Source organism: Carex rostrata, chromosome 11 (assembly GCF_964058835.1).
Source record: "Carex rostrata chromosome 11, lpCarRost1.2, whole genome shotgun sequence".
Lineage (NCBI taxonomy): Eukaryota > Viridiplantae > Streptophyta > Magnoliopsida > Poales > Cyperaceae > Carex > Carex rostrata.
This window is the reverse complement of record NC_135928.1, coordinates 496,876-515,340: the sequence shown is the minus strand read 5'-3', so window position 1 is coordinate 515,340 and position 18,465 is coordinate 496,876. Positions and strand designations below refer to the sequence as shown.

The following is an 18,465-nucleotide window of genomic DNA, read 5'->3' as shown; positions in this document are numbered from 1 at the left end:
TTAGGATTTGAAAACTCGAATATAGAGCCGTAGCACGGTAACAACCAGTGATATGCATAGTACCATTGTCACACCCCGGAACAAGGGGTCGTGCAGTTACGCCGTGAATATATAGATGACTATACATTCACAAGGCAATTACGGTGTAAACCTAACATAATATCGGTTTACAACATCACCACTTATCATTTAAGTAGTCAAAAATCATATTTATACAAATATGATTTATATATTTTCGACATATACTCTCAATCATATAATACTCATTTCCAATACCATTTCAAGCACATTTAAAACATAATAATCTATATTAACATAAAGTATGTATATTTAGGTCGTATTTAGGGTTACAATCAACATGACATGATCCGATAAGAGGCTATACAACAAATACCATACCAAAACCCTATCGACATCAAAATGGACTCAATGTGAGGCATACCCTATCGCTATGCGGCTTAAACCTCACTGGTCGAGCACTCGAATCCCTTCTATTCGCGTTTACCTGCAAACACATACAAAAGAATAAAGTTCCCCGAGGGGATAGGGGGTGAGAAAACTTGTCAACCGTTTTCTCAGTGCGGAATTTAGTCAGGGCTACTGGATTTGTAAGAAATCCATTACCGGAACTAAATAAACCCGCAACGAGTTTCAATTCAACAATTCGATAAAAGAAATGCATATGCAACACCTATAGAAGCAATTGAAATCCAACTCATATCACAATCAAATGAAATCGAAGAATTCATAGAATGGTTTGGTATAACAGATACAATTGCTAAGTCCGGTTACAATTGATAGATATCGACTATCCATCTCATTTGGCTTAACATTTCTCTGGTCTGGTTTATAGTCAAACATCCATATCAATTCGTCAATTTCCAATTTAGGATTGCATATCTCCCGATCATGCAACGGGTTGTCACTCTTCCAAAGAGAGACCAATAACAATCAATTATCCACAGTTTCAATCCTCCTGCTATACTCTACCTTTTTGGTATCAGTTAGCCTAGCTCTGCCTTTCTCTTTGGTTACCGATACCCTCCACAATTAGGGTTATTCACCGTATGCGCATATGGGCCCTGAGACAAAGTCTAGTAGCTAGCTAGACATTGTCCCTACAATTCACTCATTTCATTCACAATTAACTTATCCTCTGCCCTCTTCACATTTCAGTACTGTGGTTCCATTCAATTATCAAAACGATAGAACAATCAATCGAATAACAATACCAACATGCTAGATCAACAATATCATATCAATTCAATTATATCATTACTTATTTTCATGCAATGCTGCAAATAATGCTAACAATAGAGATCCAACATGAGGTCATGCACAATAAGTCAATTAACAATTCAATCGGTATATATATATAAGCACACATATATATATATACATGTACCGTTATTTAATTCTAAGTAATAGAATCCAAAACAGATCCCGTGAACCCCCGCACCTGATTATGAAGAGCGTATCTCGCACTTATGGTTCGAACGTCTCGAAAGATCCCGCAAAATCTTGCTCAACCAAGCCTACACCTATATTAACATATACACTTTCCTTAACATAATCCATATAACTATGTATCCACCTTCTTGGTGTTAAAAATAGAGAGCGCTATTGGAGAAAGAGTAAACAATAACACAAAATAAATGAAAAACAGAATTATAGACAGCAGCCCTAAATTCTGACCCTTGGTTACTAAAACTGCAATAACTTTTTATAGGAAACTCCAAACAACTTGAAACTTGAACCACTAGAAACTAGACTCCGAGACGCATCAAATAGACTCTTCATTTGTCCAGAATGATTTAGAATTGCCCATTCAAATTAGCTTCTTAATCAGCCTAAAAATCTGTCCACTGTGCAGTCACAAATTTAATGGTAAATCAAGTTTGTTCATCAACACTTGCTATTTTGATTCAATACGTTGGACATCATAGAATATGCAAAGTTCACCTTTTAGAATTCCAATTGAACAACAACCTACACCAAAGAGGGAACAAAGAAAAGAGACCTATTTAATAGCCTTCCGATTTAAAATCCCTTTTGATTTAATATGAAGACTTTTCAAATCAATATAGATACTTTCTCAATCAGTATCCTCCATTTTGGAATAAATGATCAAGCCTTTCTCAATAAATATTAAGTCTTTCGGAGACAATATTAACACTTCCTCAAAAATATTATGACTTTGTTTAATTATCACCATACACAATAAATACTAGGCCTTTCGGAGACAATATTAACACTTCCTCAAAAATATTATGACTTTGTTTAATTATCACCATACACAATAAATACTAGGCCTTTCGGAGACAATATTAGCACTTCATCAAAAATATTATGACTTTGTTTAATTATCACAATACACAAAAGAGGGAACAAAGAAAAGAGATCAACACCAAATTGATTTCAGATTTTAAGAGAGTGAGAGAAGAACTTACCAATCAACACCTTTGTTTGTTGGATTAGACTAGACAAATCAAAATATTTCTCTAATTTTCGAATTTGAATCAAACCCTAGATAGAAAATCAAGATTAAGATAGAATTGAGAAGAGAATCACTAAATTAACAACCTAGAAGCATAATGGAGATAGATTACTCATCATTTATACAAACATTTCAGATTTGAGCAAAACCCTAGCAATGGAGATAAAATTCAGATTTTTGATGAGAGATGAGAGAAAAGCAGTACCAATGGGGAAGCTAGATGGCCACTAGAGAGAGATTCTCAACAATTTTCATTCTTTTCTTCAATTTCTCAAGGTTTCTTGGTGGATTTTTAAGAGAGGAGATGATCTCTCCTTCTCTTTCTTTTGGCAGCAAACACACAAGGGAGCAACGAAGGGAGAAAGAGAGGGTTGAATTGTTTACATGCATTTTGGACATTTTTCAAAATAGACCCTCCACTTGTTGGATATTACTAAAAGAAGAATATACATATATATATATACAATTTAATTTAACACTTAGGCTTTTAATTCAATTTGCATTTAAAATTTTATGTTATTATTATTTTTTTATTTTTTATTTTCACGGTGTTACAACCATAGACTCACTCAATTAATTTTAATGCATTCATTTTTTGAACGTATTTTGACCACTTGACTTTATGCAAAATTAATTTTTTTTACATGTACACGCATCACTCCTAAAGTAGATGGGTTTCAATGGTTCGGATTTGTCGTTTAAAGTCTATTCGATTAGCTTTAGACTTGAACTTAAGAAAACCCTAGTTCTACTCTTGGTTTTTATGTTCATGTGAATATGAACTTATTAAACTTGTACTCTTAACAATAACATATGTTTAATTAATCGTCAGTACAAAAATATGTTCTTAAATAAAATTCTGACCCCGTTTCTGGAGTAAAGATACTAACAGAGATAGTTTGACTTCATACACCACACAAGCAATAAAGTCATAATAAAAATGTACGATTGGTGCGCTGGATAAAGCCAAATCAGCTCGGTGAATATCTTTATACCGTTCCTTCCGAGAAATTGAGACCGTTAATTTTCATCAAACTTGGCGTTCGTCGGTCAATGGTTCGGATCTCGTTCAATTCTCGGGGACACGAGCGCTGCGGATCCGACTAAGAAAGATCCTCTCTCTTTGAGGGTAAATATTAACAGAGTAGTTTTGACTTTATACAGCGCAGAAACTATAGAATCAAAACAGCACTTCATATGGTTTGTACGCTGCATTAAACGAAAACTACTCTGTTAAAAACCTTTACCCTCTTTGACGCACACTCCTGTCGCCACATAACATACCCACTCACTCACCGGTCTCCGTGCGACTCTGTAATAATCTCCATTAAAAGGGGAAAAAAAAGAAAAAAGAAAAAAAAAAGAGAACCATGTCATTGTCACGACATCGCTTAATTTTGCTCCTCTTTCTCTTCTCAATCTCCAATCGCGTCGCCTCGTCCAATGTAAGTTCCTAAATTGAAGCCTTTTACCCCCATTTCACCATCAATTTCTCTCAAATTAAGATGCCATTCTCTCGTTTTGCTCCTTTCGGTCAGGAATTCAGAAGTTCCGAGGAAGTATCAATGACTCCGAAGCACTTCGTGGTACGCGATTTGGGTTTTTTCGAATTCAATCAGATAAGTAGAAGAAAGCTGAATTCTTTTCAACTATGTGCGCCGTGCACTTGTTGTGGCGGATCAAAGGGTCTTTGTCTTCTCTCTCCATGTTGCTATGCTATCAATTGCAACATTCCGAATCGGCCTTTTGGTTTTTGTTCATTCTCTCCTAAGTCTTGCGATTGCACATCGTGCAGTCTCTGATTCGATTTCTTAGATTTAGATTTCAAAAATTCGGGTGTTAGGGGTTAATAGTACGATATTAATTTGGTGATTTTAATATGTTTGATTGAACAGAGTTGAGGAATGGATGTTTTCCCCTATTTAGTAGATCAGCGAATTTGTTTTTTCTTAATTCAATTTCTTAAACGTCAGTTTGAGACGGTAATTCTTATTTGTAACAAATGGCTTCCCATGAAAATAATTAAATATTTAGAGTAAGCCAAGAATTCCAATTTCTGCTAGTAATATATATTACTCAAAGGAGGTAAATTAGATCTAATTACAATTTACAGCTTGCTTGATTTATAATTTATTTATAATCGAGGATTAATTGAGGTTTATACGGAAGACACGGGTTGCATAGTTCTCGGTTAATTTGGGGGTGCTTTGGCTTTGCACATGCAAATTTATGACTTCAACTTTATTTATTCCTCTTGAGCTAGAAAGCTTGTTATTTTACCGGTTTAATTTCCGACGTGTTTTTACATTTTATTAATTAGCATTAGACGTGTTCAGAATCTTTCTTCCATCTTTTAAAATTTCAACTCGGGGTTTGTGTCTGCTCCTTTTTATTTTGTTGCTACTTGCTACAATTCTGAGCCATTGTTGGTACTTGGTAGGGGTGTAACGGATCAGCGGTAAAATTCAATGGTTTAAATAGCGATTATAGCAATGTAGCGGAACAGTTAAAAAAACAAGCTAGCTATATATAGCTATAGCGTCGATAGCTAGTTATATATCATCCATAGCGCCATAGCTTTTAGGATCTGAAAAAGCTATAAATACTGATAAAATCATATATGTATATGTTTATTTTTATTTTTGGGATACATATATTATTAAAATAATAAAATAATATAAAATACATATATTATTTTAATATTTAATCATTATGTTGAACAAAATATTTTTTTTATGTATGTTATTACAAAATATATACCGTGTTAACAAAATAAATCACCAATGTAATCAATATAAAGAATTATTTAAACTTTTTTTTTGAAGAAGAAATGTAAAAATTACGTCTCCAAATTTTATTTTCTCTAAACATATATGATACTAAAACAATTGGATAAAAAATACTAATACAAGCCGTTATCTTTATCTATTCATACCCGTAAATATTCGAAAAATTAAGAAATACGGATACACATAATTATATGTGGATAATAATTCATACCCGCACAACATATATCTGAAATTAAAAATATAAATTACATAAATATAGATAATTATTGTATTTATACTTGTGTCCTCTTTCTAAATTGAAATTGTATATGTATCCGTATTCACAAAAGTCATATTAATATTCGTATTTGAATACCCAAACACACAAAAATTCAAATGCATACAAATTATTGGATTATATCATAATCTATTTGTCTGTTTGACTAGATTTTCAAAACATATATTTATTGAATTTAATAATTTCCTTGAGTTGAGATATGTGTAGGTTTATAAGATTTAGAATTGCAACAAAGACTATTGAGGCTCTTTCCTTTGTCACTGAGATAATTGACTACATCATTGTTCCAAGAATGAATGCTAAGACTTCAAAATCAACATCTACTCTTTACAAACTTTCCAAAAAGTGGTCATATACCGAAATCAGACACTCAAGCGTCGAGATACGCCAGTTTGAAGATTGTTGAAGTTCCACAACGCTTGATAACCGTTGGCCTCTGAAGTTTTGGCAAAAATATGGACCTCAGAAATTAATTTTTCCACTGTGCAACGGTTCCAACCGTTATAACGGTCAGCACTTTCCAACTCTGCACACCTTTCGTATTTTGGCCTCCGTTTGGTCATACGAACTCCAATTTGAGTAAATCAAACCTTGAAATTTCCAGGAAACCGAGATATACAATTTTCACATGTTAACTCTATTCAAATTATGAATGAATGAATAACTATGGGCCGTAGAAGGTAGACGTCTATAAACCTAGATTTGCTTCTCTTTTTATGTATAGAAGCAAATATTAGGTTTTTTAAGTGTGCTTCAGTCGTTAACCTTCTTCTTCTCAATTCAAAACGAGAGCCACCATGGTTGTTTAATCTTGAAACTTCAATACTCATTTAACAACTGAAAATCTTCTCCGCCATACTCAATCTATTGCAAGCATTCAAGTGATTTGTGAAAGATCTTTTATTACTACAAACACTAGAGTCTTTATTGTTCGTTTCTTCTTCCTTGAGCCTTTGTTGCTCGCTTAGTTCTACTTTGAGTCTTTAGTGCTCGTGAGCCATTTTCATACTCGGACTGTGTGATTTTCCATAAATTTTGTAAGAACTCACCGGTTCCACCTTGTACTTGCTAAATTTCTCATATTTGTATATGTATACGGTTGCAATGGCCCATGAACAAGAGTTATATATTAGTATATTACACAATCCAAAACCAAAAACAACTTAAACCTTCAATCAACCAACAAAAAAATTTACAACTCAAACCTCAACCTGAGGACAGTTTGAATTAAATCGAAGATAATAAATAGTTTGCAAATTTTGTTTATCTATCATGTATTTTAAAATAAACAACATGACTATTTCATTTAAAAAATATATATATTGACTAAAATTTTAATCACATACGTTCAATAGTTTTAAAGTTTTAACTAAACTCATACTGTGTGATACTGATACATGCACCCAATCACATTAGTTCAATATCTTTCTACTTGCGAAGGAGCGGTTTTATGCCCGTTTATTATGTTGGTGATGATAATTGATAAATTCGTTAATGTACCAGTACCAGTACCAGTACCAGTGCCACTATATAGTTCTATTTATAGATTTTAGAGAGAGCAAAATCTGACTCGACCCGAATAACATGCTGACCCGTCACCCGACTCGATACTTAAAAAAATTGGGGGAATTTCACGCAAACCCCTCAAAAACTTTAAAATCATGTCTACTACTCCATAAATACATTCGCTATTGTTAACATCGATCTTCTCTCCGTTTGCTTTCGGCAAACATCAGGTGAGGTTTTCCAATTTCTTTCAAGTATGCAACTCTAGCTCTAATATTTTAGCTTCTTGGTTTTCGATTTGGTTTCGATGATGACCTAGATGAACCAGCTAGCCTGACGTGAGATAAATCGGCGGATCTTTGCACATAGGATTTTACGATTTCTCTTTCTTGAAATCCTTTTCTTGTTTTATGTTGTTTTTCCTGTGCTCCAACCATATTTTACTTGGTTTTTGGGGCTCGCAATGATTGGCAAACATGGATTTGTGAATATTTTGTTTCGATATGGCTATTCGCCTTGATCTTTATACCATATTTTAATTCGCTTCAATTCCTTCTTCCTTGGGTTATAAGGGTTCTTAGTTTATTATCATCTTTGGTTGCAGTTTCAAAGATTTTGTATATAATTAGGGTTTAGGGTTTAGGAAACATGAAACATAAATCCATACAGGAAAATTATACTACTAATAGTGGAAAAGTAACATGCTCGCTGGTATAGGAAAATGTTGCAGTTTATACATGCTGGATGTGGCATGTACCAGGCAAACTGTTACAGTCTCAAACTGAAAACTATAATTCCAGACATGAACTCTCTACCTGAGAGAGCATTGAAAAGATCTTTCCATGACTTGTGATGAACGCTGACACAATAAGTTGTTGCATTCTAATTTATATTGCATGCTTCTTCACAATGAAAATATCATGAGACTGCTGCACATTGCATGTTTATAACATGACCTGCAAGATATTATTTATTTATTATTCCACAAATAATTGATCGAGGAAGGAAGAAAGCAACTTTTTCTGTGTTAAGAAGGGCTTCTATAACAATATTTCTTACTCTTTTGGGGCACATGCTGTTATTAATTTTAGGAAATTTATAATATTATATGAATTGATTTTTTGCTCATGTAGGAGATACAACTAGCTCTGGAATTGTGAACATTGACTGTGAAAAGTCGAATGTTCAAATGTGCTCTCTTTTGTTTATTTTTTATTTTTCTCTCCATATCTGCATTTACAGCAACTTCCGTGCTAATGAGGTACTAGGACCAAATTTTGTAGAACTTTGTGCTCCCTTTTGTTCAGTTTTTTTTTTTCTCTACATATCTGTTCTGTTAGCGTTGAAATGTCATGATTGGTGTTTTAGAACTCTGGTCCTGAAAGAAGTTTTCATCAAATACTAATGATATATTGCAACAACTTACGTGCTATGATATAAATTGTACTTAATGCTTGACATGCTAAGATATAGTATTCAATCTCCCTTGTTACACTTCTTTTTATTTTAAAAATTCTTACCAGCTTATTAGAAGGCCTTCTGATTTTCTGGGAGACTGCAAACTGATGTTACACAGAATATGCGTGCAGTCTTAATTGATTGGCTTGTCGAGGTTTGCCTTGATCTTTATCCTTAACAGTAGTTTGTTTATTCCCTATTCCTTTTGTGTCTTCTTTATTAGAAGTAATGATATTTCATTATTCCTTAATTACGGTTAATTAGTGTATTTGGCACAGGTCTGTGAAGGGTACTGTCTAGTTCCTGGTACTCTCTGTCTGACAATGTAACTTATTGACCGTTACATGTCTGATATGCATTATTGTACACTGTCAGATAGAGAGTATCAGGAATATTGTACACTGTTACATGATGAAGCCGTTACACATGATAGCATTATTGTATTGCATTAATGCGTACTAATTGTGTTTGTGATCATCATCCAGTATCAGCTTATATTAGTAATCCTACTTTAACTTGCATATAAACTGGCTAATTTGCCTCAAACATGTTGTATTAATTGAAAACTACTAACCTCTCCACAAGCAGTTGATGTAAAGAACAAAAAACTATTATTTGGTTGACATCTGGGGTATGATACATTTATATTTAGTAATGAAAAATGAAGCAACCTGTGTTTCAACAAATCAGAAGCTTAACACATGACACTTGGTTTTCATATTACTGAAGGAAGTTTTAAAATAAATTTACCTTGTGTATAAATTTATACATGCTGTATTAGGAGTTATAAGAGATGGATTTTTAGAATAACGTTCTTTGATTTCATGGAAAAAATTTATTTCCAACTTCTACTTGATTCTTCGGGCTAATGAATCTCAATCTTCTATGTACTCTTATGGCATATTTGTCATCTCTCAGTTGTTTTTATGCTCTTTTAGCCTGTGAATTCTGTGCACATGCTAGTTTTTCCTCGAGACCAGTCTTGAACTTTTCCACTTAGATTTAATTCTGGAAGATATTTTCACTTGGCAACTAAAATATTGTTTTTCTTTTCTGTGTTTCTGCAAATAATACTCGGCATTTCATCTACACGCACTGAGCATTGAACTTCCCTCGTACCATTGTATTTACAAATAAGACCCTTTAATCTACATATTTCCAACAAGCTTCCTTTATTTTCATTCCTTCCCCGTCTCTTCATGTCACCCTTTTCTTTTCTTTTTTTCTTTCTTCCGCTCTGTAAGTGAAGTAAAGGGGAAAGCTCGAAGGCATCCCCCTGCCAAAATGGTATCTTCTCATCCTCCAATGCCTCTAGTAAAGGGGAAAGCTCAAATGCCTTCATTTTTTGTGCCTCCATCATGTCTTTATTTTTAAAAACTTCAATAGCTTAAAATTTAAATTATAAATATCAAAATGAAACCGTTAGATGTGATCTATGTTATTTTCTCTATATGCTCATAAAATATTATTGCATTTCAATTTTGTTTTTATGTGAATTAATAAGTTGAAAAATCAACGTTCAGAAATTATTCACATTAGTACATTTTTTTACAATCTCTTGATGACAACCGAAACAAAGTTGAAATGTTGTAATATTTTACATGTGCATAGATAGAATGATGTAGATCATATCCAACGGTTTTATTTTGACTTTTAAGTTTCAATTTTTGAGTTATTAAAGTTTAAAAAAATGAAGGCATGATGGAGGCACAAAAAATGGAGGCATTTGAACCCTCCTCTGAAAAAATTTATATGGTTTTGATATCTTTTACTGGCACTTTGGATTTTTATTTTTTTTCCAGTATTGCATGTTGGATGACTTGAAGATGCCAGAATCAATCCTGACTGTTAGATCCAACGGTGAAACAACAAACAACATTCAACTGCCAATCAGTTCGTCTCCCATGATGGGGAGGACTCAAATCAACAACAGAACCCAAAACACCATTAAATTGCAAATCAAGTCAACACCAGCAACAGAAATCTGAAATTGGTCAAAGCTAAGAGAGGAAAATATAGTAGATTGTAGAAACTGGCGACGTTTGGGAAGGCAAAGGGCAATTCCACAAGTGAAATTGCTAAAAAGGAGGGCAGTTCCATTTCAATGGAGCAAAACAACGGGCCGAGATCTAAGTGCCCATAAATTAATAAATTGTGGAAAATTTAGGGTGCTAATTTTGTTTTACTAAGTCCTCCTACTTTAATTACTTGTTTGCAAGAAATTTCAATTCTCTGGAAGTTTGTTTTGAATATGCTATGCTTAATCTTTTATTGTTTCAACTTGTACAATTAGCAACATGCGCTTATCATCGAATTGATGTTTGCGGAAACATTTGTTTGAATTGTTGTTTGTCTAAAATAACACTGCTTTGCTCGAAGGGAACAGTGCTTTCTGAATCTTTGCCATATTCGAGGCTTCTTTTCTTTTTCATTTTTCAAGTAAATAAACTTTTCGGTATAATTGTATGCAAGAAGCCAAGAACAGTATGATAATTATAATAATTGTATGTACATACATAATCATCCAATCAAACTTTGAAAAATTAACAAATAGTAATATAGCAATATGTTCTACTAGGAATTTGATTGATCAAAGCATACACCAATTGTCTTCATCGAGCTGCATCTTTTAATTGATTCAGCTGCTTATCTTGTTTTCATCTACAGATTCAAAATGAGTGTAGCAAGCTGATCTTTGAACTGATAAGTGTAATATGCCCACGACAACATAGTGAAACATTTGTTCTTGTAGTGTTTTTGTACTGGCAACCATGAACTGGTGACTTGTTCTTTTTTGAGAGAAAAAAAAAGGTCATAGTGATACCCTGTACCGGTGACTTTACAAATTTTAAGGGCAGAATTATCAGCACTGTGCTTGTTTTCTTACAATAAAGAAATCCTGAACTAATGGCTTAAAAGGAAAAGGAGCCATAGTGAAACATCAGAACAACAATAGATAAATTAAAATCACAACTCACAATATAGAAATGTCATATTGAAACATCAAAACAACATTCTTAGTGGAACTAGCAAAGAAACTCTTGTATACTTAAATATGTCATACTAACCTATTTCACTGACACCCCTGTTGTCTCTTCTACAATTTTGCCCCTCAATTAAGTAAAATCACATCTCACGATTTCATAATATTAGTAACGGAAGTCAAATGAAGAGCCAAATCATTACTGAAAATTGATTACAGTAAGTCAAAACCACAACCCACAAAGTTATAATAGTAAGCTATATCAGAATTGATTGCGGCTGTGATCAAAGAAGTGGGAGTGGTTGTGGTTCTGAACACAAAATGTTGTTTAAAAAAATTACCCTGCAACCTTTTGAGCAGAATGTCACATATAAAGAAGAATACATAGCCAAAACATAATTGAGAAAGAATAATTAATACTAAAGGGATTTAATCATTTAAGGTAATTTTTGAGGTGCTTGTAGTACCCGAACTGGCCTGTGAGGCTTTGGAGCTGCATTACAAAAAAAAAAAAAAAAAAAAAAAAAATAGAATGAACAAGAGTTGTAATTACTTTGAAAGAAAAAAAAGGTAATGGAGAATTAAAAAAAAATATACAAGTATATAATTTACCGTTGGGGTTTCCTTGCTCATAAAAGCTTCGTAAAAGAGAAACAGCCTCATCAGCCATGTATCCTCCCATACATTTGAAGCCTTTTGATTGTGAAGCCCCATCACTGCCATTGGGAAACACACATATGAATATTTGCAATAACAACAAAAAATTTAACAATTTACAAATAACACGCAACATTTCCAAATTTTGCATAATGCAAAAAAATAATCTTGTGTTATCTTTAAACATCTAATAAAGATGAAGTCCCCTTGAAATTCCGATATAATTATAAGAAATTTATGGAAATCACCTTCCTCTGATATCTGAAACTTGTTATTGTAAATTTTGGAAAATGTTGCCAAGTGACTTGTAAAAGGCCACAATAACAATTTTCCTGGAAATCTAGGTCCTTATCTACATAAATAAACACTCGCCTGCATTTGTTGTCAGCTTCACTCTTGTGTAAAGATAAGATGGAACCGCACCCACCGAATTTATCATTAGCACATCCAAAGAACACCTCTCTTATTCCTACACAAGATAAAATAAGGAGGCTAATTAAAACTTAGATATACCAGATTGTGTGAGATTCAATTGCTAATGTCAAAATTAGGTAAAACTTTTTTCTGACCCAGTATGGATAGAGCCATTGCGCACATAATGCATGGCTCACAAGTTACGTATAGAATGCAATTTGAAAATTTTTGGGCCACTTGAGATTTATTGAGACCACACTTCTGCCATTTCTCGAGTAAAGTATCAATTGCTTCCATTTCTGCATGTCTAGTAGCCTGAAGAAAAAAAGAAAAAGGATAAATTATTGAAGGTTAACCATTAGGGGCAAAAAGGAAACAATGTTTTCTTCTCAACTTTTTAACATAAAACGAGAGAATTTAGATTCAAATTTGGGTACATTTCGTGTTTCACTGGTTCTGTTGAAGCCAGTGGCAATAACTTTACCATCCTCTACTAATACACATCTATAAAAAGAAAAGAAAAAAGAGAGTTGAAATTGGTCAGTGTCGTAAATTAAAACAAAACAAGTAAAGAATAAAAAAAAGAAAATATAATTTAAAAGATAATTACCCGATTGGGACTTCAAGGTTGTCAAATGCACACTTAGCCTGAAAAAGAGGGGAGAGAGAATTTTCTTTGAACATAACTGACTAAGACAAATGAAAACTATGATAAAATTGACACATTAATAGTAAAAAAAATTCCAGTGCCAAAATATGCTGGAAGATCTCTATTTCAGCTTACCTGATGCAGTGCAAACTCCATGAATTTGTTTATGTTCTCTGAATCAGATTCAGAAACCCTATCCATCTACATAAGTACAGGAAAAAAAAAAAAAAAAAAAAATATCCACAGAAAATTAAAAGCCTCAACCTTTTGTTCCAATTATAGAAAAACGAACCCTATAATCTATAAGCCATATTTTAGAATAAAAGCTGATTGTAGGAATAGTAGAATTTGACACTGAGTACTCCAAATTTCAATGAGCAAATTAAGCAGTTAATTATAGGAATCGATGCTTTTGTATGGTGGAGAAACAAATAATTAATACTAATGATTTAATTTATGTCAACGAGAGTATCAAAATCTTAGATTAGGCCAGTTACATACCTCGGTCGAGTCTATCAGAATCGAACAATCAATCAGAGAAGAGAAGAGAAGAGAAGAGACAGCGAGAGTGGCAAGCGTAGAGCAAGGAAATCAAAAGGAAATCAAAGAGCGCGGAGCTAGAGCGAGATTCAAGAGCTACGATTAACGAAGCGAGGTGGGAATGTGAGATTGAAGAAACGAAAGATGCATCAATTCAATATGTGCAATTTAGAGGTGAACAGAAACAGAAACAGAAACAGAAACAGAAACAGGCCGTATTATGTGATATTGGTAGAGTTGCTAATGTAGAGAAGCCCTATTATGTTCAGGATCGGGCCCAGATCAAAATTGAATAGTATAAAGCCCGTCCGTTCATGATCGGCCCAAAAACAAATTCTCCATGCTCATAAATCATAATCAGTCCGTTCAATCTTTTTCTGAGACTTCTTGGACAATTTGGGCTCAACCTCTCCAGCTTCTTCTTCTTCTTCACATTTCACTGCTTCCTCTTTTCTTTCGGCTGCCAATGCACATCTTTTCTTGATTAGCTCAATTAAAATATGCAGATTGAAGGATACATCACTATATATAATTTTCTTAAAGTGAGTCCTAATTGCATGGCTAAAGGCATATCAGCAAGAATCATGCCAATCAGGTCCAGTACACCCAAGGGATCACCTGGTAGGCTGGTACGGCACACTTTTCATATATCAAAATATCATATAATGAGTAAAATTCTACGAGAATCTAATTAGAAAATATACTCAGCAACTTTTTTGTAGTGCCCTACTGTAGATGCATGAATTGGTCTGGATACTTGAATGTGAGAAAGAATAATACTCTAGGTTCTGTATACTACATCATCCCCTTTTTTTCAGACACTTGAAAAGGTAAAATGGTACCTGAAAATGTGAAAAAAGGGGCAGCGGCTAAAAGACGCAGCAGAGTCGGCGCAACGGAGTAAAGGTGATGCGACGGAGGAGAGGTGGCGCCGGTGAGAGAGAGGCAAACCGAGAGTTTGAGACTGGCGGCGGCAAAGGCACAAGAGAGAAGCGATAGCATGAGTGATTAGTGTTGTAAAAAACAGTCTTTAACGCCGGTTTCATCGGCCGTTTATTCGTTAACGGCGGCCAAATCGTTACGAAATCGGTTGTTTTTCCGTTTAATCATCCGTTTATTTTTGTTTATTTTAATTTATTCTAGTGAATATTTATTTTTTATATTGATTTTTTTTTACAATGGTATGTGATAATAAGTTTTGTAAATCATGTATTATAGTTTTATTTGTTTTTGGACATACATTCAATATTTTTCATATATATTTTTTTCTTACTTTCAAATTGATTAATTCTTTTATTATTTATATACCATATATTTTCTTACTAATTACTGATGTAATTTTTTAATTAGTACGATATATTCATTTATGAAACTAAGTTGTTATCATAAACTAAATTTAGTGATTTTATGTTGGAATGTTTCATTTTTTTTTTCAAATAATATGTCATTAGTACTTGTAAAAGAATAATAAATGTGTTACTTATACATGTAAAGTGCTTGTGCATTAAGAAAAAAATAAACGTAGTGTCATGTTATAATAGTGAGACTAAGTTAAATTAAGTTTATTTGATAAGTTTAATGAGTTAAATAAATTATTTTTTATTAATTATGATATTATATACAAAAATTTAATAAAAACGTTAAATTATCGGGATAATTCTGCATAAGCGTGAGTGGGTGAGTGAGATATGTTCAAAACGTGGCCAAACGGACTGCCAAAGTGCTAATTGAACTTGGTTCATCCAAACCTGTCCAATTAGCATATTGGGTTTAGTAATAGTAATAGGGCTTGGCAGAGATTTTTGTTACTAATAAGAAGCCGAAAAGGAAGAACCATATATAGTTCCACACAAAGCATTGCGCCATGTTAATGTTTAAGCACCAGTTGAGTACGTACTACTAACACTAGATATGTAATATGTTTATGTCACAGTCACACAAATAGAAATAGGTGTCTAAGTATTATCATTATTATTCATTTTTTTTCAGTCTAAGCAATTTGCATGTGTTTTCACTTCGACAGCTACTTTGTAATTCATGTTTTACTGATTGATACCCTGCACATTTAAAAATTGCATCTGTTAATAAAAGAAAGAAAAAGGAAATATAATTTATAATTACTCAACGAAAATGATAAAAAGTAGATTTATCAAAGCTCTTTTCGATTCACAACATTTTTTTCATCTGCACACAAAAATTTAACATATAAGTACAATTATGAAATTTTTTTTAAAAAACCCATCTGGGTGAAACTCTAACTGAGCCTTGTTTATGTCTAATCATTTCCGCAGTGGAATTTCTCCTTTTTAAGGAAGAGGAGACAGTGGGGCACAAATAATCCTGACTGGTACGAAAGGCAGTATTTTGTGGACTTATATTTCTGACTGGTAGGGAACTCTGTTGTTTTCTCAAAAACCCTCTGGTACCACCTGAGTTACCAGTGCCAGGGTAACTCCACCTACGGTATGTCCCGCAACTCTGACTCCTCCCTACCTTCTGTACTGGTACCGAGGTTTCCTTTGAACATGATATGTTACGACTCTCCATTGTTTCAGCCGAATACATGGTTTCCTCTTCACTGGTTATGTTCTCCCCTTGCAACTCCGCTTCCCCACAACTCGACTCACCCGAACTAACTGAATGACACATATTGTTTCTCCCAACATAAGATGAACCACAAACTTTACTTATTTCATCAGAGAACAATTGCTTCAAAGGAAGCGGCAGGAAAATGGTTTTGGGAAACACAGCTTCCTGATTTCTGTTTGCGCTGCAACTTGGCCCAGGAGACTCGTATATCTCAGGAGTTGCTACTCCTTGTTCTTGCGCTGACAACCTAAAATCCAAAATAGGGTTTTCATTCACTATACTGCTTGAAAAGTTCCAGTATTGTGACCTCCCTGGAGGTGGGATTTCTTCATTTTCAGCTCCGGCAAGTCTAAACACATGCATATTGCTTAGACTGAAAGAAGTGCATGAGTGACCAAGACCAAGTCGCGGTTTGGTTACCTCGTCTAAGCTACCTGCCCAGTGCTGATACAACCAATTGCAAATTACCGCAAGTGGAATTCCAAATTGGAGGGGATCAGATTCACATTCTTCCTTGGAGGTTAGTTTCATGGGGTCACACAGCATGAATGCGAGGTTTCCATGTGAGTCAAAACCGGCAGATCCAGGAGGAAGTGTGGCTCCAGTTGCAGTAATCTTTATTAAATCATCTGTTGAGACGATGACCTTGCCAGTACCAACAACTAAGTTGGTACCAGCACTAGAATTATGAGTTTGGCAGGTATGTCCAACCAGGTAGACGGTACTGTTGTGGTTCAAGATAGGTTTGCAAGTGATTTTCAGGAAGTGCAGTTGCGGTTGAGTCGAATCAGAGTCAACTTGCTCAAGGCCAACAATTGTGAGATCAAGGATTGAGCTTGTTATGAAGAATCTGAACATAATATAAAGGGGAATGAAGATAAGAACACCGACATTTTATTTCAATGATCGATAGATACAAGTATGGACCATTAATTGTTCCAAATAAAAGTATGAAGCATTTATTGTTGGCTAGCATGTTAGTACTTAAATTAGTTTCTCGGTTCCGGAGGCAGGAGCCCGAATTGAGCAAGTTTAATTAAGACTTGATTCCCTTGTGTTTTGGTGTTGTACCATTGGCCTTGGCCACCAATCACAGTATGAACCAGCACCATGGTGCCAAGAGATCTCAATCCAGAGAATTAAGTGAAATTGATATGAACAGATTGTACGTGCATGTAAGAAAAACAAAAGATCGAGAGAATTGACCTTTGAGGTACAAGACGTGCCGAGACCCGGCCGAACCCGATCCGCACAATAACGGACTCTGCTACGGTTGCTGAGGGGAGGTTTGAATGAGTAGTGAGTAGAAGATTGCGGTGGATCAAGAACCCAGTAGCAGCAGACCCGGACCCGGTAGTGGAAAGAGAGAAGAGGGTGGCAAATGCAGCACCTTTACTGGAGAAAATGGTGGCCTTGACCTTGTCGTCGGACGAGGAGCTGTTGTGCTTGATATCTCCAGTTGAGGAACAAAGACAGAAGAGGCGGGATAGAAGCTCCTCGCTACAAGCTCCCATCTCTCTCTCCTCTCTCTCTCTCTCTCTCTCTCTCAGTGAGAAAATAATGGGGTCGGTTTTACTTCACATGTTGGGTATACATCATGGCGTGGAATGTGGATGCAGGATTCTATAATTTATTCTTCTCTTCCTTCTGACATTGGAATTCAATTCAGAACCAGTACAATACTTGACTGTGTAAAGTGAAATCGTAATCGTTCATTTTAATCTGACACGAATCTAAAACGGACTCCTTGTATTTCATTCAGTAGGACTACCATATCCATATGCAACGATGAATATTGTACAAATTCAGGTACATTAGGGGTAATCATTCATGCTGTGAAATTGAATTGATATAAAAAAATGGCATCTTGGTTTTGTCAACTTGTCGTTTCTGAACTTCCCTTCCGCTGTCATAAAAGCTATGACACGAATGTGCCAGGTAGTGGTGGGTTCTGTACTTCTGCTTCTGCTTCTGCTTCTGCGCAATGTCAATTAAATTTTAATGGGGGTTCTCTACTTTTCTGAACTAATTTGAAGCGTTGGATTTTATTTAGACGGCTACAGGCTACTGCTACTATAAATTAAGTTTTTTTTTACCTCCCTGATT

At 34.5% G+C, this 18,465-nt stretch overlaps 2 protein-coding genes and 2 long non-coding RNA genes across 4 annotated transcripts; 1 reads left to right on the top strand and 3 right to left on the bottom strand.

Annotated features, from left to right (window-relative positions):
• Window positions 1-375: 375 nt before the first annotated feature.
• Window positions 376-2,799, bottom strand: LOC144562007 (uncharacterized). Its single transcript, XR_013513953.1, has 3 exons — window positions 2,703-2,799; window positions 1,460-1,541; window positions 376-505 (listed from the first exon to the last, which is right to left on the bottom strand). It is a non-coding gene; the product is annotated as an uncharacterized LOC144562007 (long non-coding RNA).
• Window positions 2,800-7,155: 4,356 nt separating this feature from the next.
• LOC144562240 (uncharacterized) lies at window positions 7,156-10,924 on the top strand. Its single transcript, XR_013514014.1, has 2 exons — window positions 7,156-7,299; window positions 8,203-10,924. It is a non-coding gene; the product is annotated as an uncharacterized LOC144562240 (long non-coding RNA).
• Window positions 10,925-11,484: 560 nt separating this feature from the next.
• LOC144562239 (tRNA-specific adenosine deaminase TAD2-like) lies at window positions 11,485-13,818 on the bottom strand. The gene is made up of 8 exons (XM_078311430.1): window positions 13,732-13,818; window positions 13,366-13,431; window positions 13,192-13,229; window positions 13,019-13,085; window positions 12,737-12,896; window positions 12,540-12,636; window positions 12,123-12,226; window positions 11,485-12,003 (listed from the first exon to the last, which is right to left on the bottom strand). Exons 2-8 carry the CDS (start codon window positions 13,429-13,431, stop codon window positions 11,948-11,950), a joined length of 588 nt encoding a protein of 195 aa, XP_078167556.1. The 5' UTR covers window positions 13,732-13,818; the 3' UTR covers window positions 11,485-11,947.
• A 2,083-nt stretch (window positions 13,819-15,901) lies between these two features.
• LOC144561945 (uncharacterized) lies at window positions 15,902-17,929 on the bottom strand. Its single transcript, XM_078311053.1, has 2 exons — window positions 17,566-17,929; window positions 15,902-17,209 (listed from the first exon to the last, which is right to left on the bottom strand). The coding sequence occupies exons 1-2, from the start codon at window positions 17,871-17,873 to the stop codon at window positions 16,000-16,002; spliced, it is 1,518 nt and encodes a 505-aa protein (XP_078167179.1). The 5' UTR covers window positions 17,874-17,929; the 3' UTR covers window positions 15,902-15,999.
• Window positions 17,930-18,465: the final 536 nt, after the last annotated feature.